The sequence below is a fragment of the Lethenteron reissneri genome, chromosome 30 (genome assembly GCF_015708825.2).
Source record: "Lethenteron reissneri isolate LAM-NWPU_2019-01 chromosome 30, ASM1570882v1, whole genome shotgun sequence".
Lineage (NCBI taxonomy): Eukaryota > Metazoa > Chordata > Hyperoartia > Petromyzontiformes > Petromyzontidae > Lethenteron > Lethenteron reissneri.
Genome location: NC_083808.1, coordinates 5,683,556 through 5,711,073, shown reverse-complemented (window position 1 = coordinate 5,711,073; position 27,518 = coordinate 5,683,556). Strand labels below are relative to the sequence as shown.

General features: G+C 46.1%; 2 protein-coding genes across 3 annotated transcripts in view; one reads left to right on the top strand and one right to left on the bottom strand.

Moving 5' to 3' along the window:
• The window catches only part of LOC133349449 (guanine nucleotide-binding protein G(i) subunit alpha-1-like), a 117,489-nt gene extending 106,435 nt beyond the window's left edge, over nucleotides 1–11,054 (top strand). For both annotated transcript variants that reach the window (XM_061562900.1, XM_061562901.1), the window contains exons 8-10: nucleotides 2,092–2,245; nucleotides 6,131–6,367; nucleotides 9,468–11,054. In XM_061562900.1, coding sequence (XP_061418884.1) covers nucleotides 2,092–2,245; nucleotides 6,131–6,321 — 345 coding nt within the window. In that variant the 3' untranslated portion in view covers nucleotides 6,322–6,367; nucleotides 9,468–11,054. The remainder of the gene's footprint in view (nucleotides 1–2,091; nucleotides 2,246–6,130; nucleotides 6,368–9,467) is intronic.
• Nucleotides 11,055–25,173: 14,119 nt separating this feature from the next.
• LOC133349448 (guanine nucleotide-binding protein G(t) subunit alpha-1) overlaps nucleotides 25,174–27,518 on the bottom strand; it is a 38,261-nt gene continuing 35,916 nt past the window's right edge. Inside the window, exon 8 of the mRNA XM_061562899.1 lies at nucleotides 25,174–26,346. Within this exon, the coding sequence (XP_061418883.1) occupies nucleotides 26,156–26,346 (191 nt within the window). The 3' untranslated portion in view covers nucleotides 25,174–26,155. The remainder of the gene's footprint in view (nucleotides 26,347–27,518) is intronic.

Sequence of the window (27,518 nt, the reverse complement as noted above, 5' to 3'; positions counted from 1 at the left end):
ACGAGACACGAAACGATCAGGTCCTGAATCTGATCGCCACCCTGAATTGTGACGGGGGGGGGGGGATCGGGACGTGCTTATTATTTACTCTGAAGCCGCAACTGCGAACAATCTGCGTTGTGGTGTCTGGTGTTAGTGATTTCTGCCTTGTGAGCGCCACATTGCAAGCGCTGGCGTCACTTGAGACCCTGAAAATCAATGCGATGGAGTCACTCTGCGGTCCAGTCTTCTATTTTAATTTGGCAGAGCGCACAATCACAGTCTGCGTAATGCTTGCGTTTATCAATAAAAGCTATGGGATCCCTAGCCGCGTGCCTTTTACCCTGCAGTTCACTTTAGCCACGTATTCAATGCAGATGGATTGACTGTAATTGTTTATTATCTCTCAGCAATTGAAGCAGAGGAGACAAACGGTAACCCTCATCCGAAACACTAAATTCATATCGATATCGACCACCAACCTCGCAATGCTCGCATTCCATTGCAGTTGCATTCGGTTCACGTTGCTTTTGCAGCTGCAAGAGGCGCGCTATCGTTCACCTGCGATTTAGCACGTAGTTTTCCACAGACGCTCGGAATCAAAGTGTGGTTTTCTGGGCAGATGTCGCAACCGGGTACCCGATACCCGTACCCTATCCGATACCCGGCTACCCGTACCCGGCTGGGTATGGGTACGGGTACCCGTTTGCGACCCTGGTGCGGCCGGGTACGGGTACGGGTAGGCTGTGAGTCACTGGTGAGTAACCGTTTGTCACTCATTTCCCAACGTCTTGTCTCTTCTCACAATTCAAGTTCCTAGAATCAACCCACCCGCGCCTGCAACATGGCTTCATCGCAGAGGTCGCAATCGGGTACCCGTACCCTACCCGATACCCGGCCGGGTATGGGTAGCCGGGTATCGGGTAGGGTACGAGTACCCGTTTGCGACCCTGGTGCGGCCGGGTACAGGTAAGGAATCAAAACCCGTTTGCGACCTCTGTTTCTGGGGTATTGAGCGTATCTCCTCTCACGCTTTCACCACGCACTACTGCGGGCGTCTTCAGGCGTTGACGATGAAGGCCTCAAGGTGGTGAAGCTGCTGCAAGATGGAAGGCTTGAGGGGGTGGTGGGCAGGCGGACGGGGGGAGGCTGGGAAAAGCACGCGGCTTAACGCGGAAAGTCCACGCTCGCATTCACTGCAGCGTCTGTGCATCGATCGCTTCTGAAATCAAATCGAGACCTTGAATCGTGACCGTTCGTAAAAGTCGCAGAGGGACTGCGGGTGAGTTTGCCCGCCCCCCCATTGAGCACGGCTCACTGAGGTTCACACAAGAGCCACCACGAAAGGAAACTAGTTGCACGAATGAGGCTCTGCTAACGGACAGACGCGGGTGCCTTTGTGGCAGTTGTCACAGTCCGGATTGGCGAGTACACCAGCAGAGCACTGGAGGCATCAGGATTCACCTTCCTGGCGGTCAGACGAATTGTCTCTATTCAGGGTCACGATTCAGTGCAACAACCAAATCTCTTTTGTAACGTTGTGGTGCATTGAATGACAGTGCCTGTTGTGACAGCAGGGGTTGATGTCAGCCCATCACTGAGAAACATACGAGTCGAAAAACATTCATTCTTACGCACACGTGATTCAATTCGTATGTTGTGAGCTTACGGACCAATATTAATTGGCGTACCTCTTGCAATCTTTGTGCCTGGTAGCTAAATATTTCTGGCTGTTGCCTGATGAAGCTGGTTGTTATGTCATACTCAGATTGTAAATGTTGTGGCTTTGCTCTCCAACACACCGGTGTGCTGTACTAGTGACGAATTGGCACGTTCTGTTTACGTGACAAACCTTACTAATTGGCTGTGTCGGGTGGTGGCGGGTTTAACGACACTTTTATATATTTATGCGATCTAACACAAAAAAACCTGTATTATGGATGATATTGGTCGCGAAAGCCTACGGTGTTAAACCTGCGCTTGCCTCTGATCACACCACACACACCACCTTGTCAGTCCTCCTAGTTGGGTCGCTTTTTTTCCCCGAATGTCCCCGCCAGCCCTTCACTGGATTGCCCGTAAAAAAAACCGGTTGCTTTTCTCTCTCCGCAGAACCGCATGCAGGAGAGCATGAAACTCTTCGACAGCATATGCAACAACAAGTGGTTCACAGAGACGTCCATTATCCTCTTCCTCAACAAGAAGGACATCTTCGAGGAGAAGATTGCCCTCTGCCCCATCACCTCGTGCTTCCCCGAGTACACGGGTACGTCGGGAGCTGCCGGCTTGCTCACCTCGCAGGCCTAGCTTCAACATCCGCTCCACGGAGTGGGAAAATCGAGCCGGCTCGGGGACTTGAACAGAAAGGGCCGGACCTCGTGCGCCTATGCGTGGCTACGCGCATTGCGGACCATTGATTGTTGGGTGGATTTTAATTAAATTGATGGCAATTGCGTGAAAATACAAATGCAGGCCGTGGCGCCGTCATTTCTTTGAAACGCGTGCGGCGATTATACATTTCTACTCTTAGGTTCTTTCGGTAAAGTCACGTAGGTAAAAAAATGATAGATGAAATAACTACATTAAATCACGACGTTTCGGAAGCAACACAAGCCTCCGTCATCAGGTGTAACTGCTCCAGTAAAATTACTGTAGCGTGTGAAGAAAGCTATTCAAGACACGTGTTTTTATATAGGGTGCTGGGCAGGGAGGAGCCAATGAGTCGAGGGGGGGGAGAGATAACCATCTCCGTGCTTGTACACTGCAAGTAGACTGCAAGTACGCTCGTACGCTTGTACACTGCTCCCTGCCCAGCACCCTATATAAAAACACGTGTCTTGAATAGCTTTCTTCACACGCTACAGTAATCTTCTTTGTTCTTTCGGTAAAGTCACGTAGAATGGAAATAATAAAATAATAAAAATAAAACATAATAAAATAATTATCACGACGTTTCGGCCACAACGCAAGCAGCCGCTGCTTGCGTTGTGGCCGAAACGTTGTGGCCGAAACGTCGTGAAAATGATTTTATTATGTTTTATTATTTTATTATTTCCATTCTACGTGACTTTACCGAAAAAACCAAGAAGTTTAATCCCTGCAGTCACGAAAGCTTTAAATCGAAACGCTACAGTCATTTTACTGGAGCAGTTACACCTGATGACGGAGGCTTGTGTTGCTTCCGAAACGTCGTGATTTAATATAGTCATTTTAATGTTTTATTATTTTATTTTATTATTATTATTTTATTATTATACATTTCTGTCTCCGCGATCTGTCGTTATAACGGTGACTGTTCTTTGAGAGTGTGCGCCACTGACGGTGCTTGTGTTATACAAAGGTGCGTGATTTTCCGCAGACAAAATCACAGCATAAAGTTGTGGAGGCAGTGGTAAGAGCTATGATTTACAACGTGCAAACATTAAGAGGCATGTTTAACAAACCATCTCGAGGGCAATTTTACACGTGAGTGGCCGTTACGGTATGGATTTATCTTCCCAACGTATTAGAGGTCACGTATTACGAATTCTTATTTTTTTTACTTCTCCGCCATATTTCATCCATTGCGAAAACATTTCACGACAAAGATTCCGCGGTGACGCACGAGGCCTCGCTTTGCCCGTCTCGTCTCGTTTGAGAGACGGCAGCGGCGGCGTTCAGAACCGTGAGCAGCTCGTAGCAGCCGTCGTATTCAAGTTCGAACGCATCGGCAAATCTGTTAACGAAAAAATCTATTCAATTCTGTGCCAAGCCAAGCGTCGGCCTCATTCAACAAAGACAGCATTGTGCCTGGGCTCATGTTGTGCAGCGGAGTTTGAAGGCGATGGGGGATTTATTATCTATGGGACCTTTTTGCCAGTTTCAAAACGATGAGAGAATCTTTTTTAGGCTTTTCACCCTTTCTGGCAATAAAAACAGGTGTTAAGATGTTCATTCGGTGGACATTTTTTTGTTTTACCAGGTAAGGTCCACTGAGCTTTGTAGCTATTTTGCAGAAGCGACCTGGCCACAAATGATAGCTCAACTAAGTGGCTTATCACGTGGAAATGTATAGCAGCATCCAAATACTCTTAACACATTTTTCTAAATGCGAAGATAAAATCCACATGACCACGGGGAAAGTATGCTAACTCCAAATATACAGGCGTCCAGGGTTGGGATCTAACCCACGACCTCCTGTATACCAGCCGAGGTAGTTAACATCTCGCCTATTGCAAGTTATCAAAGTCTGCATTAACCACACATACTTGTGGCAAAACTGGCCAACAAACATGCCGTGATAATATATGCATTTGTCGAGGGAGCTTTCACGACTTGCAAAGCCCCCGGGCTGTTAATGTTTGATTGCTGCTCGCAGGCGTGAACAATGATGCGGCGCCGCCGTTAAAAAAGCGAACAAAATTGGTTTAGCGCTTATGGTTTGATTGCGTTCAGATGAATGTGGTGGGTTTTTTTTCTTCCACATTACAGTCAAATGATGTTGGTGTTAGCGTCTTGGATGCCGTTACTTGTCGTGCGTAAAGTTGACCTCGGTGAGATTGCGTGGTTTAATTTGAAAAATAACAAGATAAATCATTAGCGAACTCTTCAGTTGTTAGCTGAGATAAGGGTGTCGCCCTGCAATTTCCTGTTTAGCGAGACTGCTTGCGGTAGAGCCTCCACTAAATTCGAGCTTTTCTCTTCTTGGTTCTTTCGGTAAAGTCACGTAGAAGGGAAGTAATAAAATAATAAAAATAAAACATAATAAAATAATTCTCACGACGTTTCGGCCACAACGCAAGCAGCCGTCCTCAGGTGAAAACCAGGTCTGTCGGGGAGACAGCGTCATTCAGACGCTGTCTCCCCGACAGACCTGATTAAAAGCTTGCGTGACTGCGTCATTCAGACGCTGTCTCCCCGACAGACCTGATTAAAAGCTTGCGTGACTGCGTCATTCAGACGCTGTCTCCCCGACAGACCTGATTAAAAGCTTGCGTGACTGCGTCATTCAGACGCTGTCTCCCCGACAGACCTGGTTTTCACCTGAGGACAGCTGCTTGCGTTGTGGCCGAAACGTCGTGAGAATTATTTTATTATGTTTTATTTTTATTATTTTATTACTTCCCTTCTACGTGACTTTACCGAAAGAACCAAGAAGATGAATCCCTGCAGTGACGAAAGCTTTAAATCGAAATTTGACTTCACGCTTGTTATGATTTATGGTGCCGCGATTATATTTCTAAGAATTAGCCATGTGGCGAATTCACGAATTTTACATTTGTTGATTCAAATGAACACGATACCTGCGTTGAATGAGCAACCTAAGAATTGATTGCGTACCACGTAGGCAAACGTTACCTTGAGGCTAATCGAACAAATCAAGATGGTAAATACGAAAGGAGCAGTACAAACAAGATGACAACGAACTGGTTCTTGAATAGAATCGTAACCCCCGAGTTGTGACATTCAAATCACAGGGGGCGCTGAATCGATTTCATGCCAAATAATTGCATTTACAGTTATCATAATTATTCTTGATAATATGCAAATTATAGTCAAAAAAAATTACCACAACATATATATTATTCATAAATGCATTGTGCAACTGTCCTAGTTATGCACAGCTCCAGTTGTGACACCCTGACAGAAATCTTTTTGCTGCAAGCGATTTGTTCGCGACATTGGTTTTGCTCGTATTTATTGCGAGCCCAACTTTTTTGCAGCCCTTCTTTAACAAAACATTCTACAATCATTTCCAGGAGTTCATTTTCAGTGGGTCGTGGTGATGGCTACGTGGTCAGGAGCTATGAGACGCCAAACCCCCTTTATCAATTCCCGTGCGTGCCTTTGTCTTCAATCCGAATGAAAACGCGTCACCTTGGCAGTGTGAACTATCTTAGCGAAAGCGTGTCTCCTTGTCCGATTCCTATCCTCTATTTATGTTAGCGACCTGCTTTACCTTTTTTCTAATTTCACTCGTATCGTTGTTTCCATTGTTTGTTGATGTATCTTGCTGATCTGTGAAAAAGAGATTCATAGCTCATGGGATTATTCCAGGATGAACAAAGATTCTGATTTTAAAAAACGTATTTCATCCAGCGGTAGATAGATGGGGGCAGCCGACGATAGCCTTGACGCCGCCTGCCATCCTCTGGCCGCTGTGACCCCTCAGGCCCCAGCACGTACGAGGCGGCCTCGTCCTACATCCAGAACCGCTTCGAGGACCTCAACAAGCGCAAGGACACCAAGGAGATCTACTCACACTTCACCTGCGCCACCGACACCAAGAACGTGCAGTTCGTCTTCGACGCCGTCACCGACGTCATCATCAAGAACAACCTCAAGGACTGCGGCCTCTTCTAGAGCCGCGAGCGCCCGCCTCCCCACACACCACCCCCTCCGAACCCCGGTGGGTACCACTGTCACTGCCCTGCAGCGGTGCGGCCACACTTGGGAAGTACGTGTATGTGTGTGTGCTGACCCTGTGTGTGTGTGCTGACCGCGTGACAACACTGTCTTGGACAGTGCTGTGGGGGGAGGCCCAATGCCTCATTGGCCTCTACCCCCATGGCGTCTGTGACCACCACAGTGGCTAAACGGGGGCTCTGGACGGGTGCGAGGGGCTGGTAACCCCTCCACCCTCAATTTATTACCACGAAACCACGAAGTAAACGGGCCTGGCACAAGCGTCGTGGTGACGTCACCGCCACTTAGTGGCGAATGGCGGTTGTTGTTGTTGTTGTTGACCGCGTGTGTGTGCTGACTTTGTGTATGTGCTGTGTATGTGTTGACCGTGTGTGTGTGCTGACCGTCCATGTATGTGCTTGCACTGTGCATGTGTGTGTGTTTACTGTGTGGCTGTGTGTTGTGTTGACCCTGTGTATGTGTGCTAACCAGGGCCCACAACTTGTTGTGGGTGTCACTTAGCCATATCTCAACATGTTGGTGGGATCCGAACACCCATGACCCCCCACAGTGGCTGTGCCCCTGTCGCTGTTCAGCTGCAGCGGAGATTGTCCATCCAGAGTTCAAATGTTGGCGGGAATGCGCTACGACTCCGGGCACCCGCGTTGAATAAAAGCGGCGATTATTTGAACCGGTCCTAGGGCCTCCCCTAGGTCGACTCGGCCTTCATCAGCGCTCGGGAGACCAGGCGGCCGGGCGTGGTGCTGGCCACCCACCCCCTTCGCGTGTCGTGCCGGCCTCAATAGGTGCTCGCGAACAGCACTTGCCCCAATAGTCTGCTGAAGGCAATATGGGGGACCTTTGTTTTTGTGATCGTGTGTTTTAGGCACTTGACGATTTATTAATTCGTTGTGTAAAACTGATTCCTATGCTCATGCATTCATTCAATTTCCATTGGAAGAATCGATCATTAATTATACGTGCAAATTGTATGGTAATGTCACATTTAGGCTATTAGAATATAGGAGACGGACAAATGAGACAATACATTCTATAAATAAACCTCGATTTGGATTACGACCATGAATCATGACAGTTCATCAGTCGGTTCATGTGTGAGATTTTGTGTGGGTGCGTGTATATGTGCACGTGTGTGTACACGAGTATGTACGCACCTGGGGAGAGGTAGTTAAGTGGTTAGCATGCTGCGCTAAGAAACCGGTGACCCGGTCGTGGACCTCTCCTAGGTCGACTCAGCCTCAAATGAGTACCTGGTGCAGCGTGTACACATTGCCACTCGGGGAAAGAAAAACGTCAGGTCATTGCGTTGGCCGCCCACCCCCTTGCGCCGGCCTTAATAGGTGCTCGCGAACAGCACTTGCCTCAAAAGTCTGTTAAGGCTATACGAGATATTTTGTCTTTGTTCGCACTTGTGCACATGCTCGTGCATGCGTTAGTGCGAGTGTGCATGTGTTTCGTGAATGGTTAGTGGCGCAGTGAGAGGGGCGCTGCGGTAGCGAGATGTTAACTACCTCGCGTGGTATACAGAAGGTTGTGTGTTCGATCCCGACCCTGACACGTGTATATTTGTAGTTTGCAAGTTTTCTCTCCCCGTGGTCGTGTAGATTTTACTCCGGATCCTCCAGTTTTTCCCTCCACATTTACAATAAATATGCGTTATAAAGTATTTGGCTGCTTTAAATGTAAACATGAAAAGCCACTTCATTGAGTTATCATTTGTGGCAAGGTCGCTTCTGAAAAAGAGCTATGCAACTCAGTGAGCCTTACCTGGTAATATATATATATTTTTATAGTTTTATAGAATCCCAGGTTTGTCGGGAGAGTAAGGAGATAAGCCCCAGGTAAATTGTGGATTTTGTTGTTAACGGCGTAATACCCCTCCCAACTTCGGCCTACCTATTTGGGGATAAGTCCCGTACTTGGCACTATGGCAACACGTGCGCCTACTACCAAAAATAGTCTCCAATGTTAGCACAACACTAATATTTGTATTCTCCAAACAGGGGCAAGCTTATCTCTCTACGCGTCCAACCGCTTTAACTGGTCGCTACAGCATAACCAGCAATGTAAAATGTATCTATCTTGATTTGAAGCTTTCGTGACTGCAGGAATCCATACTCTTTGGTTCTTTCGGTAAAGTCAAAGAGTATAAAATGTATCTCTCGTAACGTCGTGCCGAGAGCGTTCAACATCGGCGGTTACTCTTGAGGTGACGTTTTATAAACAGCAAAGAGCTGGTTGATGTCGTGAGCAGAGTGGGGGCGAGCGGCACTGGCTACACTGTTTCGTCAATTTTACGATGACTCCAAAAAAACTGGGTTACCACGTCGCTCTCTCTTGCTTTGCAGTTCAAATTCAAAAGTAAGCGCGCGCTGCCAAAAGCCCCAGATGTAGTGGCCGATTATTGTCCAATAAGCTGCTTGGCAGACGCATAAAACGTGGTCATCAACAACAAAAATTAGAACAAATACCGACAATTGCACAACAAAGCGTAGAGAGGTGCATGCTTGCAATTGCTTTGAGACACGGAGAGAGGGAGATTTTGACTTTTAAACAACTTTTATTGCCGCCAGCAGCAAAAGCACTGGAGGCGATTTCTATATGAAATACACAAAGTCACCAGCAAACAAATGAAAATAAACGCTACAAATCCACGCGCCGTGGTGCTAAAAGCACCGCGCACAACACTACAGAAAAGTCACGTGGTTGTGGTGGTCATCGCGGAGAGAGAGAGAGGAACCACACGTGGGTCAGAGACCAGACGCACGTTCAACGACATCTTTAAAAGTCGACGCTGCCGCTCAGGGTGTTGATGGCCGAGGACAATGACGGATTGGTCACCAAGCAATGGGAATGCATCCACGGATACGTCCACCTAGGGGAGATGGATGGATGAAATGAACTCGCGGATTATTACTTCGTAGGGTCAGGAGGAGAGATGTCTACAGCTTTGGGTGGGGGGAGGTTGGGTGGCTGGGGGGGTGAGGCCTTCATCCAACAGTGGATTAATCATGCTTGATGATAATGAAGCTGCTTGTGGCGGTTGGCTGGTAACGCCGTGTCTGCGTTTTCCTGTCTCCCAGGTTTGCTCGGCGCGTCCGCCCTGCTACCAAGCGGCCGCACGAGCCAAACAAGTCAAGTGACCTTCTACCAGTCTCTACGTGTTTCACAAAACGACCGGTGACCTTGGGCAGCCCTGACCGCAAAACTTCAGGCGCTAAAATCCTGCAACACTATCTACTTCTGATGACCGGTGCCCCCCCACTCCTACTCTCACACGGCATATTTATAGCATTCGGCCTGTAGATGAAAGTGTCTGTAAAATAGCGTGATGTGACTGAAGCTGGTTCTTGACCAAATGCCTGGATCTCTGCGCGAGTGTTTTATTTTCTCTCTTTCTCTCTCACTCTCTCTCTCTCTCTCGAAGTTTACCGTACTTCTGTGTACTGTCCTTCAACGAAAGTATATTATTTTTTACTGTGGGGAAAGCAGACAGGCTTGAAAATGAAACATAAATAACATTCGAGTTAAATTACAAAGTAAAAGCTGCTTACCTAAAATGCGTTTTAGAGTTTAATGTGCGTGGCGTGTAGCTGCCTCTGTAGTTCTAGTCTTACCGATATTTAGCCTGCTATGAATCTTCACCTGTAGCATTAGTTTGTTGTCAGTATTGTTATTTAATGAAAGTCCCTCGGTTAACGTTTTGCTTGGATGGATTTTCCACTCTTGCGTAGATGCTTGCAGCCGTGCATGCTAACACCAGTTGTAAGTCACAGTAACAAAAGCATTCCGGTTTTTTTGCTAGTGATGATGACGTGTTCCAATTCTAAATATAAAAGAAAATCAAAATCCAATCTCGCCCGATGTTTAATGTTTTTGTTAAATTTGGATAAAGCAGACTTTTACATTTTTGGTACACTTAAAGTGCGGTGTAGATAGTTTGATGATAGGCCTTTGCGAGCAGCCTAGAGTTAGAAAATCCTACACGAGCCACTTTTGGTTTGGTGTTTTTGTGAAGTTGACATTGTAAATACATCTTGCGGGTTTAGAAAGCCCATTCATGACACGTACAGAGCGCGTCCCTTCATTCATCCCAAAAGGCTTTGTCGCCTGCAACCACCGCTCGTTCCACTGAATATAAAAGGGGTTTAGCCCAACTTTTGACAGAAAACCAGTGTGCTAAATCAACTCAAATCATGAGTACATTTGATATCTGTACCATTCTTACAGTGCAGGGCTATCACGAGGGTGCAATATTTCAGTTGGGAGCAGCCTGCTGTAGCTGCGCAGTCGGCTGGCGATGTCGCGATGCCGTTTCACCAAAAGAAGGAATTTGCGAGTCCGTCGTCAAAACTTGGACTTTCACGACAGCGGCGACGGCGGCGGTGGCGGAAGTTGTTTTTGAACCGCCTCACGGGATCTCTAACGCCGTTCTGTGATGGGCACAGCGCGTGGCAATCGTGGTATTAACCAGGGGGGCGGCTGCTGGTCACGAACCGCGAACCTTCGCGACAAGCGGCAGACACCCACTCCTGCTAGGCCATGCCGATGTCGACAAATACATCCCTAATCGCTTGAACATTCTGAGCATGATTTCGATTTAAAACTTTCGTGACTGCAGGGATTCATCTTCTTGGTTCTTTCGGTAAAGTCACGTAGAAGGGAAATAATAAAATAATAAAAATAAAACATAACAAAATAATTCTCACGACGTTTCGGCCACAACGCAAGCAGCCGTCTTCAGGTGGAGAACAGGTCTGTCGAGAAGGCTCCACCTGAAGACGGCTGCTTGCGTTGTGGCCGAAACGTCGTGAGAATTATTTTGTTATGTTTTATTTTTATTATTTTATTACTTCCCTTCTACGTGACTTTACCGAAAGAACCAAGAAGATTCTGAGCATGGTTTTATTTTTTTGCGGCATTACTCATCGCTCGCCGATCAGTTTCATAATCGCTTCACGCGGACGTAAAAGCTCACGGCAAAATAAGTTACGCCAGTCAGGGCGACCCCCACGTGTGTTGTTGGTGTTGTTGCTACACACCGATTTAAGGTCGTGTGAATGCAGCACAGAGATACTGTAACTATGGTAACCGCGACCTTGTTGACTACGGTGAAATTCCCGGCGCAAAGCACGGTGGTGACGCGGCCCCGGGTGCGGGCACGCTCACCGCTCGTAGCAGAGGTTCGCGGTTCGAATCTGGCTGACCGCCCTGGTTAATACTGCGGCGCGGAGTATTAACCGTGATTAATACTGCGGCGTGGCGTGTTAATCGTGATTCCATACACGCCCGCTGTAGATCCCGTGACGTCATTCGCGAATTTTACTCGATTAGAATAAAGTTCGCAGCCGTTGCCCCCCCCTCCCCCCCTGCTTTGAAAACTTTGGCAGGGCCCCTCCTGAAAAGCAGTCATGAGACTCAGTGAGGCTTTCCTTGCGTAAACATACAAGCGTTAAAGGCCATTTCGGTGATCCCCGTTGGTTGAAACCCACCCGGGCTGCCTGGGCCTCAGGGGCTGTCTGTTGTGACCCCGCCAATTTCTCCCCCCTCTGCACCCCCACACCCCCACACCCCCACCCCCCAGGTTTCAACGTTTTTGCTCCGCCATAGTTCTCCGTTATTGTCTCGAAGGCAAGACGGTTAAAGTGCAGTTCATTAGGCTCGTTTCGATCATCTTGAAATCACAACTTGGGAAATTGGGGTAGAGGATAAAGATGAGAAGCTGCAAATAAATGGGACTTCTGATTCGATGCATTGTCGTAGGTGGCTTTGTTGTGGCTGAAGGAAGAATTAAGGATGTGAAAACGGATGACGTGAATTTGCTTACAAATGGGATTATATAAAACCTTTGGTGGAATGTACAGCTGGTTGGACTCATTCAGAGTCCCACACTTTGACAGCAACCAAAAGCCATTCAATATTTTGAAAGTGGTCACTTCACTGAGGCAGAAGCAGCGTGGCAGATACGGTACAACGTCGGGATTATCCATCTTCGCTGAGGACTGAGATATTAATTCTAGATTTGAAGCTTTCGTGACTGCAAGGATTCATATTCTTAGGGTTTTTTTTCGGTAAAGTCACGTAGGTAAAAAATTAAAATTAATAAAAGTAAAATAAAAATAAAATAAAAATCACGACGTTTCGGAGGCAACACAAGCTTCCGTCTTCAGGTGGAACCGTCACAGCACAATAGCTGTATCAAGTAATTTTAATTTTGACTGAGATATTGGTGGAAACGCGATAAGGTCAGGTTTGTGACCATCTGTAGAAAATGACAGTTGCGCCACCATACCAGAACGGGTTACTGGAAAGGATTAAAGCGCATGCTACGCTCACCGTTGGGAAACGCTCGACCGTGCTTTGTAAACAAGCGAATGCACACGAGATTAAGAGCAACATGACTTTGTGCGAAAAGGTCGGATTTTGTGAACATTGGCAGAATATGACCACTACACCACAAACGGAGCGCTGGGTTTGCGCGGTTCATTGGTCGGGGGTGGATATGCGACATCGTACTGTGTTGGAAAAATATTTCAGCCGTGCAAGCGTTTGTGATTTATTTTGTCTGCTTTTTTGTTGTTGTTGCTGACGTCAATTAAGGCACGGATATTGGAGACGTTGCCACCAAAAAATTGTGCAATGTTCGTGTTGTAACAGCAGAAAGTCAGTGAGCGAGTGTGAGTTCAACAGTGTTCACCGTTGACTGCCTCCGGCCACATTTCCTGCTACCCTCGAAATATTACGAGTGCAGTCTAAACACATGGAAGGTCACTTCTGTGCCGCAAAGCCAGCAACGCTCTTCGGCCAACATGTCACATCTCTCGAGGCAACAAGTCAATAGGTTATAGCGGGCAAGGCGTCCTTATTAAATTAGTTTTCATTCGGGCCCTTCCTGACCCTTGATGTTGTGTTCTGCATGTGTCCGCACGTGTGTACGTCCGCATGTGCATGCACGAACGTTTCCGTAATGGTTTATTGTTGGCAATCGCATTGATGTCCTTTGCAATTTGTTGCCGGCGTCAATGTAGTGGTCACGTGGGGCGAGGAGTGCAAGCGCGTAGGAGTGCGCTGGCGTTGTTCATCTGTCGTCCGTCTCTTTGCAGAGAGAGAGAGAGCGAGAGATGGTTCCGTATATTTGGGCGCCAAGCGATGGTGACACGTTTGGGAATATTCCAACAAAAAAACAGTGGTTGCACTGCAGATATCTTTCGTCAACGCGTAACATGCGAATGTTATCCGTTACTTTAAAAGTCACCGCAATCGTAGCATACCTGAGTTATTGTTATTTTATATGCAATGTATCTTTATTTGTAGTAGCAACAACAACAAAACAAAAACTAACAGAGCGCGGTGGGTGCCTGCGTAAAAAAGTTGATGTTCGCTTTAAATATTCATCTGTGTGTAAGCAATGTTCTATGTAAGGTAAACATTTAATATAGTTAAGTACGTGAAGCTGGACTAACATGAATCGATAGAAGCTTTTAAGGGCTTGCAGCACCTCTCAAAATAGCAGACACCATTAAAATTATTTTACATGTATACATATACATACAGTGTAGAGCTACTGCATTCGATACTTTTTGTTTTGATGACATGTGTGGGCAGTGTGGTAGCTTTGCCTCATGGTGAAAGCTAAGCATTTCAAAGGTTGTTCAGCTGAAAGCCATTCATTGTGTACTTATGTACACAAAGTTAGGAGGCGTTGCTTCTGTAATTCACTGTTGATTGATTTTTCCCCTCCTACATATAACCTTCCAGCTTAGCAATACACGCCCTCAACAAAGAAGTTCTGTGCAGGCCACCTGCCTTATCAATGCCATAAATACTACATAGTTTCCTTCCCGTGTGTGTAAATATAACAATGCAAATAATAAATAATAATACAGTTATTATACATTCATGATTATATAATGGATGTAAATGACATTCGAGAATTTTAAAAAAGCAAGTTTTTTTTTATTCGTGCCGGGTCCTATGTGAAAGGTAAAGGAGCAGCCCTGCAATGCCTTGCTCACGCCACTGCCCGATTGAAGGGACTCCACTATAGGGACTTCTATAGAGCCCCTCCGGAGGGTTATTTCTGGCTAATCGTTCATTCTGGCAGGACAACTTGGAAAATAGGGGAGAAATTTAAGAAACTTGTTCGTTGTTTCATATGCCGAGCCAGTGAGATCGAACCGGTGATTTCTGGATTGAAATCCAGTGTGCTGACCGTTACACCACTGCAGCATTGGGATTAGTGTTGGGTCCTACGCAGTGAATTTAAAATGTCGTGGGACGAGGGCAGATTGGGCCAGGGAATAGACTTTGATGGCGTAGTCTGGACCATCCCGTTCTAAATGTGGGACCTGATCTCAGTAGTTCTCTGGAGCTCACGTTGTTGCTTTAAATAGGGATTTAAACTGAATGCACGTTAAACCTGTCATGGCAGTTTCCTGCTGAAATAGACGCCCATTAGTTGATACAATGCTAAGTGCAGTTATTTTTAATTGAAACTATGCCGTGCATGTAAAGAGGCATATCTATCAACAGGAGCTTTTTCCATTGTTATTATAGGCCACGGTTGGGTATGAAACACGGGATCATGGTTTATTTAATAAGAAAGTATTTTAGATGTGACCCATCACCGCCAGAATGACCAAGCTTGATGCACACAAAACTTGGTTCAGGTTTCTCAGATTTATTTACGCAATTATATAGCTTTTTTTTCTCTTGAAATAAATTGTTAAGTTATAAATTCTTGCATGTTCACCGTCTAGGGCAAGCCACTTCAGGTTTCATTAATGGGTACCCAGGAAGTTGTTGGCAGTAACAGATTTGCTGTAGTTGTATAAATGTTAGAGGTGTAATGATTAATCAATTCATGGATTGATGTTGATTCTTTGGCTCGTGATACACGCACGCATTCGATCACGCTTGTAATGTTTTCAAATGTGTATACGCTGCATGGCACTCGGGCAGCCACAAGCGCCCACATGTTCGCCACATTGTAAAACAAATAACTGATTCTTTTTTCGAATCTTTGTCCTTTTTTTGAGATAGGTATCCAGGGAAATATTTTAGCTACAGTCCTAGTTTTTGTCCGTTGTGTAATAATTCACTACTCATGACGGTCGATCCACATCACAGTCCCTCCCTCGACCGCTTATCGTGAGATTCTTCTTCCGATTAAATATCCCCCGGTTTTTTTTATTATGTGTGTGTGCCTCTGTGGGTGAAAACCGTGATCAAATTACGAACCTGAATCGGAAGTGAATCATTACACCTCTGGTAAAATGTGCAAACTCAGTTAAATCTCGCTTACACAACGCAAATGTGGAATGAGTCATCGTAAATGTAATCTCGTAGAACGATAGACAATCACGCGTGTATTAATAAAAAAAAAACGTACTTCCTTTCGGAGGGGAACATTTAACGTACAGAAACAGTAACCGGTATATTTACCATGGTCATTTTACGGGATTGTATGCCAATTATATTTGGAAACAATTTCACTTTTGTACAGCGAATGGAACATTGGTGTGTGTGTGTCCTGGGGAGCGGTGGTGCAGCGGTTAGCACTGCGCTACGAACCCAGCCACCCAAGTTCGAGTCTCGCTCATGGCCAACACCGGTGACGATTGTCTGAATCGGTCCTGGGCCTCCCCTAGATCGACTCAGCCTCAAATGAGTACCCGGTGCGGTGTGTAGTAAACATCGCGACTGGGGAGACAAAAGCAACCGTGCGTGGTGCTGACCACCCTCCCCCTCGTGTGCCACAGTGCCGGCCTTCATAGGTGCTGCTCGCTAACAGCACTTGCCCCAACAGTCTGTGCAGGCTGTACGGGGGATCATTTGTCTTGTAAGTCTCGCTGGTTACTCTGGGTGTTCCCGCGCGCACACGAACCAACGACAGATCTGTCTTCTCCGTTGCTCGAGTGAGAGCAGCGTGTTTTCATCCCCTGTGTGAAGTCATCTCTTGTCATCCAAGATGAAATACCAAATGTTGCATGATTTCTTTTCAGGGGGGGGAGGGGGGGTGAGAATGCATTTCTTTCAGCATTGTCAAGGAAATGTCCCAAAAAGGTCGTAGTTTGTTGTTGTTGTTGCACCTTTGTTGTAGACACATTGTTATTCTCATTAACATCGGGTCCTTGGCTCGGCCTCTGTGATGTGCAAGTTTAATTTTGTTACTTTTTCTACGATTAAATTTGCCGCTACAATAGGGGAACAACCGTTGTCCTTGTTTTGCTTTGTTAACCCTCTGCAGGGAATATTTTATGATGCATTTAATGTGAGGTAAATGGTATGTTTCTGGTATAATTGTATGTAAGTAGGTTTTAATTTGTAATATTCCAATGTTGTTTTTTTCTCCCTAAAATGGTAGTGAAATGATTGTTGCAAAAAAAAATTTGTTTAAAATATGGCAACACAAAATTCACCGTCCGCATATATTCCAACATTTTCAGCTGTTTGAGAGCATTTTATGATTTATTTGATACACGAAGCTTTGCAAGTCTGTAATAAAACTTCAGTTGGTTTCTTATCAGATGGGAGTGTCTTTTGAATCGCCTTCATTGAGTGCATTACCGTCATCTGTTCGTCGAGCAGAGTTCATCGTCTCCCAAACGCGTTGCTAATGAGGCTAAAACCATTAAACTTTAAACTATTTTTTTTATCTTACCAGGTAAGGCCCACTGAGTTATGTAGCTCTTTTTCAGGAGCGACCTGGCCACGAAGTGGCTCATCACGTGGAAATTTAGAGCAGCCAGATACTCTAAACGCGTGATGTTCATTCTAAATGTGGAGGGAGAAACCGCAGGAACCGGAGAAAAATCCACGCGACCACGGGGAGAAAGACACGCACATTCAAAATATACAGGCGTCAAGGTCGGGATCGAACCCACAATCTCCTGCATACCAGGCAAGGGAGTTAACATCAGTTCATCGATTAAAATGCATTATCGTACATATGTATGTGGATTTTGAGCTTCTTTCTCACCGTACGTATCCAACCGTTTGTGCATGTTACGGCCATTTGCGTCAATCCACGGCCAGATGAGTGTCCCCTCCCCCACAGCGTGCGTGTCGTGGGGGCTTGTTTAAACATACCTCACCACGCTGGCCAGTGGAGTTTGAAGGCAGTAAGCCTTGCGAGAGTACACGAGCACAGTACGGCAATGAATTTTGTTTGCACAACCCTCTGCTGCCCATCGTATCGCACTGCAAACCCTGGCAGCCTCTCCTTGATTCTTTCGGTAAAGTCACGTAGAATGGAAATAATAAAATAATACAAATAAAACGTAAAGTAATTCTCATTCTGGCGAATTGCCCGATGATGCTGGATGCAATTACCAGCGAAACGTCGTACTCAAATTGTAAATGTTGTGGCTTCAACACACCGGTGGGCTAAAGCAGTGAACTATTTGTCTTTTGTCAACGTGACACTTTTTTACTGATTGGCCGTGTCGGGTGGTGGAAGGTTACGACACATTTATAAATAACGCGATCTAAACCCAAAAACGTTGATTATGAATAATTCTCACGACGTTTCGGCCACAACGCAAGCAGCCGTCCTCAGGTGGAGAACAGGTCTGTCGAGAAGACAGCGTCTGAATGCCACACCCCAGGCTTGGAGCGACTATTTACGCATTTCACAAGTAGTACTAATCGCATATCTGCATTTCCCATAAATATGCTAAATTCCTCTTGATATGCAAATTATTTTGTCAAGGCGCTCTTCCCCCCCTCCATCCCAGCTTAAATAGTCGCTCCAAGCCTGGGGTGTGTCATTCAGACTCTGTCTTCCCGACAGACCTGCTCTCCACCTGCGGACGGCTCCTTGCGTTGTGGCCGAAACGTCGTGAGAATTATTTTATTTTAGTTTTATTTTTATTATTTTATTACTTCCCTTCTACGTGACTTTACCGAAAGAACCAAGAAGATGAATCCCTGCAGTCACGAAAGCTTTAACTCGAAACTATGGCAGTCTGTTTGTGCACCGTGGATGCCCAGCCAAGCACCATCAAAGCTCAAGCCTGCTTAGCATCTGAGATCCATTGAGATCGGGCGCATTGAGGGCAACTTTGGTTCTGGGTTTTTTTCTATTACATTGTCGTGGAGGGACTTACATATATCCTGGTTTATTGGATGTTTCGGCAGAAAGTATTCTCCTTGAGGCACTTACTGAAAGACATGTTCCTGAGACCTTGACAAATTGAGACGCTCTATACTCTGTCAATTGTCTTGGCTTGTTATGTCCCTCCATGATCAGCTACATGCTCTCTATTCTTTTTTGTTCTATCAAAAAGGCATCTAAATTGAGCAAATCTCATCATGCATCGCTCGTTTTAAACTGTCAATGCCATGACTTCGTTTCTCCGCTGCGGAGAGAGACCCAGTCATCTCGCGCAAATTGCGACCGAACAAAATTCTGTTCAATCTCAACAAGGAGCGGCAAAAAAAGGAACCTTTTTAAAATTCATCCCATTCGGAACGATGCTGAAACATACGACTTTTTTGTTTATTTGTTAAACGAAGCCCCAAATTGACGGTGTCGGAGGCAATGACATCTGCACATCACCGTGACCCATGGGGAGGGGTGGGGAGGGGTCACAGCAAATTGGCCCCCGTTGTCCGAAATAAATGTTTCGCTGCCTCTTACTGGCGGCTGCGGTGGTGTTCGGTGTCCCGGTGAATCTCCGCGGCAGCGATGGGGGCCGTTTTAATTCAACGGCCATCGGCGGGCGGGGTTCATTTTACGGGGAGATCAGCAAACGGCAGAGCGTCCGACTGTAAATTAGAGGCAACATCTCGGCTGTGTATCTCAGCGGTCGGGAACCTATGGCTCGCGAGCCATATATGGCTCTTTCGGTGACGGCATATGGCTCCCAGACAATTTTGAGTTGAAAAAAATAAAATAAAAAATCAGTTTGGAACTGATTTTAAAATACTTGTGATATTGCTTAATAATAGTGTGTCATTTTTAAGTAAACAGAAATTAGTTTTGAAGATAAATTTCACGGGTTACGGGGCCTCAACGCCTGCATGGAGCTCAACCTCACCACGTATGAACCAGACTACAAGGCCATCAGCAAAACCACACGGCACCAGAAGTCGCATTAAAAGTAAGACATATTTAATTTATTATACCTTAAAAATACTATATGGCTCTCAATGCAATATATTTAGAAATATTTGGCTTTTATGGCTCTCCCAGTCAAAAAGGTTCCCGACCCCTGGTGTATCTTCTTCCGCCCAAATCGTAATAAAAACGACACACGTGTGTTTTCTTTTTGTGTGCGTGTGTGTGACCGATGAAGTTTGGCCGGCATCCGTGACGTTTTGCTGAAGTTTGCGATCGTTGATGTGAGACTTTCAGTTGTGAATGCGTGTTAACTGCTGCATCTTTCCCACACTCGTCTTTATTAGAAGCATTTCATTGGCTCGTAACATTTTAATGAATCCACTTTTAATTAAATTTTCCCAGCGGTAAAGCAAACGGCTCGCGATCAGAAGGTTTTTCGAATTCGAATCCTGGTTGAGTGTCAACTCGGCCCATCATCCCTCGGGGGTTGATAAATTAGGTACTGATTTGTGGGAAAGTCAACAGTGGTTGTCCTATGGCTAGACTCGCCCCTATCACAGGAGTGTGGGATATCCCCCACTTCGAGCTATAAATGAGAGATGAGCACTGCATAAATACTCATTTGAACAATAAATACATTTTTATTACAGTTTTCTGTTTGTAGATAATATATGCACATTAACACAGACTGTGTTGTTAATATGTTGCACTCTTTATTTATCTCTCTACAATGTTAAGTGGGATACAGCATTTTTAATTATATCGGAAGCACAAATCCGCATGCTCTTCATTAACATTCTTGCGTAACAATTCACATTTCTCCGCATATCTGAATTGTCACAATTCTAGGTCGTGATTTCTTTCGAGAATAACTCATTGTTTTAGCAGCGTCAGGCGGTTACGTAAACAATGTTCAACATGTCCAAATCAAAGCCAGCCAATCCCTACGCGCACGCAATTCGACGCGCCGTTACATCTCCTGATGTTGAATGCAATTCCGATGTACGAGATCGCGCAAAACAGCCACGTCATAGCATTGCTGTTGTGCGAGTCCCACGTTTGCACGTGGCTTCATTATTTGACGCCCCTCTGTAATATTCGTAGTGTTCCAACACATGCCATCTGCAGTTATAAGGAGTTGTCGGCACTCAGTCGCTAAACGTGCGCGCAGCAATTAGACCTTGTAAACGATTCATACGTTTTGATTTAAAGCTTTCGTGACTGCAGGGATTCATCTTCTTGGTTCTTTCGGTAAAATCACGTAGAAGGGAAGTAATAAAATAATACAAATAAACCATGATAAAATAATTCTCACGAATTCTCACGACGTTTCGTGAGAATTATTGTATTATGTTTTATTTTTATTATTTTATTACTTCCCTTCTACGTGACTTTACCGAAAGAGCCAAGAAGATTCATACGTTCTCCGAGCGCGGTTTCTTTTTGGCCCTGTAGAAAGTGCCGTCCTGATTGCCTTTCCGATCAAATGAAATCAAAGTTCCTTTTCATTTCTCGTGGGCTCCCTTCACCACCCGAGAGTCTGTAAGTGGCTGCTAATCATGTAGAGGGGGTGGGCAAATGTCACGGGAACAAAGACAAACACATTTGCAGTACGTTGACGTTTAATATTTTTGCAATATTTATCGCTTACATTTTATGCAAGACGTACATTTTTACCGACCCATCCAAATCAGGTCTGGGAGCAAGATTGCAACTCTCGCTATTTTTTCCTCTAATTATTCTTGACTCTCTCGTATTAAATACACCACTTCCTTTATTCCACAGCTGTTACATAATCCCCAAGAGAGTTTTAGACAACTGCCGTGTAACCTCGGAGCAATGTGTTGTCGGATTCGCTCTTGGATGAGGTCCGCTGCCGTGGTGTGATGGTTAGCACACCAGACCTGCGATCGAGAGAGGTAGCAGTTCGACCTCCAGCCACGTTTCTTAAATCCCACACCCGCCCGCCCTGTGTCCATGCAGCAGTGTAAAGTGGGTTACCAGGTTACGTGTGGTTATGTAAAATGTTGGGTTACTCCTCAACTCTGCCGAGACATCAGGCCAGCGTGGAAGAGTAGGCCAAAATTCCCTCGAGGGATCATCTAGAGTTCCCTCCCTTACCACAGCGGTGGCGTGAGCAAGCAATTTAAAGGCTGCACCTCTCCCTATTGCTGTGTTTATATTTTTAAATCCCCATGAAGTGAGCTCGAATTCTGCAATGCGGCACTAAGCCTGAGATGAGCTGCACATAATGAGGTAGGTGGGACTTTTTTGACGTTGTTATATTGCAGAAACTCACTACGTTGAATTTCACTTAATTAGAAAACGTAACCGTCAACCTCGCGGTAAGAGTCTCGCACAAATTTAGTTCCAATATCACTGAAGCGAACACGCGATACGGTATTATGCAACGAAGCGTAAAGTTAATGCGTGTTCGATCAACTGTGCAGTTGTAACATTAACCTTGGGAGATGGGAAGTATTTCATGCATTATCTGTAGCTGTCACATCAGATACCAGGCACACGAACGCACTGGAAAAAAAACACTCCCAGCTCCTCTGACAACCTTTTAATTTTCCCATTGCCAATATACCCGTGCGGAAAGCCCCCAATCACGACCAAAATGAATAACGCGAATGTGTGTGTGGGACACTGTGTGTACGAACAATGTGTGTGTGAACAATGTGTGTGTGAACAATGTGTGTATGGAACAATGTGCATTAAATCTACCAAACAAGTGTCATGGGGCAGAACCACAGCCTTGGTTCATTCTATTTATTTTCACTATTTTTAGGAAGCGACCCGGCCACAAATGATATAGTCACGTGAACATTTATAGCAGTCAAATACTCCATACGCGTGTTTGTAAATGTGGATGGGGAAACTGGAGCACCCGGAGAAAAATCCACACAACCACGGGGAGGACATGCAAACTCCAAACATGCAGGTGTCAAGGTAGAGATCGAGGCCAGGCCCTCCTGTATGCCAGGACCTCCTGTATACCAGGCGACGTAGTTTACACATCGCCACCGTGCCTACTGTAAAGACTTGTTGATGTTGGCTACATTTGGTTGATTTGCAAGATTTGCCAGAAAAAATTCTGCTCAGCTTTTTTGCCTTTTATCTCATTGATGCAACCAAAGGAGAACCGTGCTTCGGTCAACGCCATCTCGAAGGAGCCATCTATCCCCGCAGTGTCCCACTGCGAGGTGGGCCAGTGAGACGAGAGTTTCTCCAAGTGGGCCTGCTGCCACGTTCCCACGGCCACTGGGAGAAGCAAGCCGGCATGCATTGCAAGCTGGGCACGTGGGCTCAGCCTGGATGACCGCGGTGTAGCCTCAACAGTTTAAGCCACCAACCCATTACGCCCTGACAACCTGCTGTGTAGCTCCCTTTCCGATGGGAGCCACACACTATTTTCTGGGTGGCGCGTAATAAAACAGTCAGAATTATAATCAATGTCAGGGCTGTGCTTTGTATCCAGAAAAATGTGTAAATTACAAGAATATTACATTTGAGCTTGGGATGGTGTAAATTAAGCAGAGCAGATATAAAACGTTGTTTTAAAACAATAGTGTTTCGTTTCTCTACGGCCACGGAAGCGAAGAGGAGGTGTGGGGCGCACAGAGCTGCTCGGCTTTCAAAGCGTTGGGATAAAAAACGAGCCCTGCTGGGGTTGTTTTTTGGAATGGCCCAGCACAGTATGGGCCTGCTTCCCAATTGTGGTGGAAACGCAGCAAAGTGAGCCGAATGAAAGGACCCAGTGCTACCTACTTTACAGCCGGACTGACCCAGGAATGGGTTGTCATCTCACGGGGTCAACGCAGAAACGAGGAGCCCGCGCCGTGACGTCAATGATCTTGCTCAGCCACGAGGCCCCGTTACGTTTTAAAACTGCGCAGGGGAGTGTTTTACCATTACAAAGTTTAAAAAAAAAATGAGTTCGCTTTCATTAAGCTTCGTCTCGAACGAAGATTTTTTTTTGCGTGAAAAGTTGCTGCCCGACCGTAGGGTTAGGGGAAGTGCGACAAGATGAGATGGGATGAGGCCATTGGGTTTGTGAGCAAATGACAGCCTGGCTCCGTTTCGGTCCTGTGCTGCCCGGGCACTAGCACAGGTCTGGGCCTGAGTACAGCTGCTCCTGGAAGCGTGGGTTGAACGGGCATCGCGCGCCCAGACGTTGGCACGCATTCGCCTGCACTTGAAAATCATTCCACGTGTTCTTTTACGCGCTCTGTCTGGCAGACGGGGCACGTCCGCCCATGAGAGCCGGCCTGCCGAGTTGGAAAAATGTTCCCGCTGCTCTTATCGTCACCAGATGCTAAAAGACCGGAGCTGACAACCGAGTCACAGAGAGCGAGCGGCGAGCAACAATGGAATTGAGTGGGCATGCGGGGATCCCAGGCCCATGCGCCCCACACAACGCCCCGTTTCGCCGTTGACTCCTTCCACGTCCCTACTCGCCAACAACTGTCGTAGCACGTTTTGAACTGTGATTTGACGGCACAAATGTAAATGTGCCAAATGTTGTCCGTTGCCATCGAATGACTTCATAGGCAAAGCCACGTACGAACAACATTGCCCCCCCCCCAACGCCGCCCCCCAGTCTAACACACTTCAGATTAGCACGGTTGGCTACGTACGTTGCGAAAGAAGTTCAACGTACGTACCTACCATGGACGTCCAGTTCACTATGGAAGTCCAGTTCACCATGGTAGTCCAGTTCACCATGGAAGTCAAGTTCACCATGGACGTCCAGTTTATCATGGAAGTCTAGTTCACCATGGAAGTCCAGTTCACCATGGAAGTCCAGTTCACCATGGAAGTCCAGTTCACCATGGGAGTCCAGTTGCCATGGACGTCCAGTTCACCATGGAAGTCCATTTCATCCATGGAAGTCCATTTCATCCATGGAAGTCCATTTCATCCATGGAAGTCCATTTCATCCATGGAAGTCCAGTTCACCATGGAAGTCCAGTTCACCATGGAAGTCCAGTTCAGAGTCCAGTTGCCATGGACGTCCAGTTCACCATGGAAGTCCAGTTTACCATGGAAGTCCAGTTCACCATGGAAGTCCAGTTCACCATGGAAGTCCAGTTCACCATGGAAGTCCAGTTCACCATGGGAGTCCAGTTGCCATGGACGTCCAGTTCACCATGGAAGTCCAGTTTACCATGAGAGTCCAGTTCACCATGGACAGGGGTAGGAGACCTGCGGAGTCCGGAGCCGTATGGGGCACATCAAGGACCGCTTCGTGGCTGTTATTCATGAAGGACCACCGCCATTTCATATTCAATCGCATTGATTACAGCTTTGTCTTTTTTGACTGAATCCGAAAAATAAAATGTCTCATCTTGTTATTTTGGTTGCCGACCCCCTGATGTCGCGTCTTAAGGAAGGCCGCACCATCGTAATGTGTGGCCCATTGGCCACTGGTTGCCGCTCTTGGTTGTATTTTTTTGCGTGTGATCCTTCAACCCATTATTAAATGGAATATAATTACCAGGTTTCAATTAAAGGAGTTGGGTGGGTAATTCACTCGTCCGATTCGAATCATCTGAGGAATTCTTGGTTTTTTTTTCTCTCCCCGAAATGGAGTTGTTTATGTTTGACAGTTGCTGCTGGCGAACGTGCATTGTGATGAGTGTGCTGGTGTTAAAGCAGGTGTCCGGATTGTATCTGGACAGAAGTCATGCCGTGTCTATTTTGACTCGAGACATATGCACTGCCCTAAAGTCATTTATTCAGCGACTTCGTATACATTTGAATCCCTCCCATCAGTTTCCCCAAACACTTTTTTTTACCGAATAAACAGCAACTCATACGAACTAAAAGTTAACTGGAAGTCTAGTTTTGCAATATATTTCTTCTTTAGTTTCATACCAACAAGTCGTATAACTATGACACGTCACAATGTGCAATATCTACACACTGTTATTCCTGCATTACTGACAACACTAAGCCAACGTTGTCTCACAAATTACAAAAGACATTACTTTTTGAGCGGTGCGGCACCCCAAAAGTTGAATACCCGATGGTGCCATATAAGATAATACAGCGTACACGATAGTGCGGCAAAATAGATTGTTCTATACTCACACGCCTATTACCCCACGCCTTCACCATTAAACTCTGACCGGCGTGGTGAAGTACAGTCAAATAACCTCCACAACCCGCACGGTGCTGGGGATGCCCTCATCCAGCAGTGGATCGACATGCACGTGTGCTATAGACAGTACTGTAGCGCTGCCGTTAGAAAAATAAATACCTTGGTTAGCCGGATCATCTGGCAGGCCGATGCGCTCAAATATTAGCGGGACATTTTAATTGTGCCACTCAAAGCGATGCCGAGCATACGAGCCCTGTGACGGATAAACCCACTCCGGCGCTCAGAAAAATGGAAGACAACGGGAGAAGGGGAAGACGACACAAATCAAGGTCGATATAACCTGCGGCGAAAACTCGAGAAGAACGGAACGAAGCAGCAAACGTTAGCTACAGAAGGAGAACCATGGGACCATGGGATGGGAGGGCGGTAGGGGGGGGGGGGATTTCGTTCGACCCCTATCGCCGGGAACGAGCTGACGGAAGGGGCAGATGACCACGACCATGACCACAACGACGACGATTAATCCACACGCTCACACGGCATTCACACTGCACGTGGGCGCAGCCTCCCTTGAGGGCGGCTTGCCGCTGCTTGCTCTAGAAGAGGCCGCAGTCCTTGAGGTTTTCCTTGATGATGATGTCGGTGACGGCGTCGAACACGAACTTGACGTTCTTGGTGTCGGTGGCGCACGTCATGTGTGAGTAGATCTCCTTGGACTCCTTGCGCATGTTCAGGTCGAGGAACTGCAGCTTGATGAAATTGCCCGCATCGTCGTAAGTGTTGGGCCCTGTTATGTGTGAAAGCGAACAGAAATGGGAGAAAAAAATCAATCATCTTGTAAGGCAGTGCACACCTGGAAAGTAACATTCCTCAGTCTCACATTTCAACTAACTGTCTTGATGTAGAGTATAAACAAGACTGCTGAAGAAGTTTGAGACGTGATGCAGTGGTTAGCGCGCCGGGTTCTGGAACTGGTTTGGCCATGTTTGTTTGTTGTAGTACAGAGTTAGACTGATGGCCTTAATCTAAGTTGTCTTGTGGTTGTTGTTGGTTGTTTGACTTGCATCCGACTGGGATTTTTGCACACAGCGTTGGTGTACGGTGTTTCTTTCTGCAATATTTTGCTGTCTTTTCTTGGATTTTCTGTTTGCACTCAGTTACATATTCACTTTAAGATGTTTTTTGTTCATGTTTTTGTTTTTTGTTTGTTGTGGTTGCACCCGATTCAAGAGCCGAATGGCTCACAGGGCTACACCTAATACATGAACTTGAACCTGAGTTGGATTCCTGGCCACACAGCTCGCATCAGTGGCGAGCAATATCTGAACTGGTTCTGAGATTCCCCGTTTCACCAAGCCGCACTGACCAGTATGATGAAGTATGGTCAAACTAACAACCCCCGTGACTGACACGGCATGTGGAGGCCTTCGTTCAGCAATGAATTGACAAGAGCTGTGACTAACCAGTATTATCAATACTCTTTGGTTCTTTCGGTAAAGACACGTAGTTAGAAAAAACTACTGAAATACTTCAGCAATACTTCAGCAGTTTTATCTTGCTGTGGTTGTCCCACCTGATGACGATTGCTTGTGTTGCGATCGAAACGTCGTGATCTATTATTTTTCTACCCACGTGACTTTACCGAAAGAACCAAAGAGTATGGATTCCTGCAGTCACGAAAGCTTCAAATCAAGATTATTATTAATGTTGATTATTCCAGTGAATATAGAGGCCTCAAGTGAAAAGAAACCATCTTTACACGCCCATAGCACGATCGTCGTAATCGATTTTGCTCGTCGAATCGATGCATTATTACACAACCCTTAATGGACATGCATACGTCTATGTGTGGGAAATCCACTTTCTTCCAACGTACAGCATACTTCGCTTACAAATCATCTGGGTATGGTAGTGCACACCAGTGGTTTAGCACTTTGGGAGTGAATCTCACGGATTTGC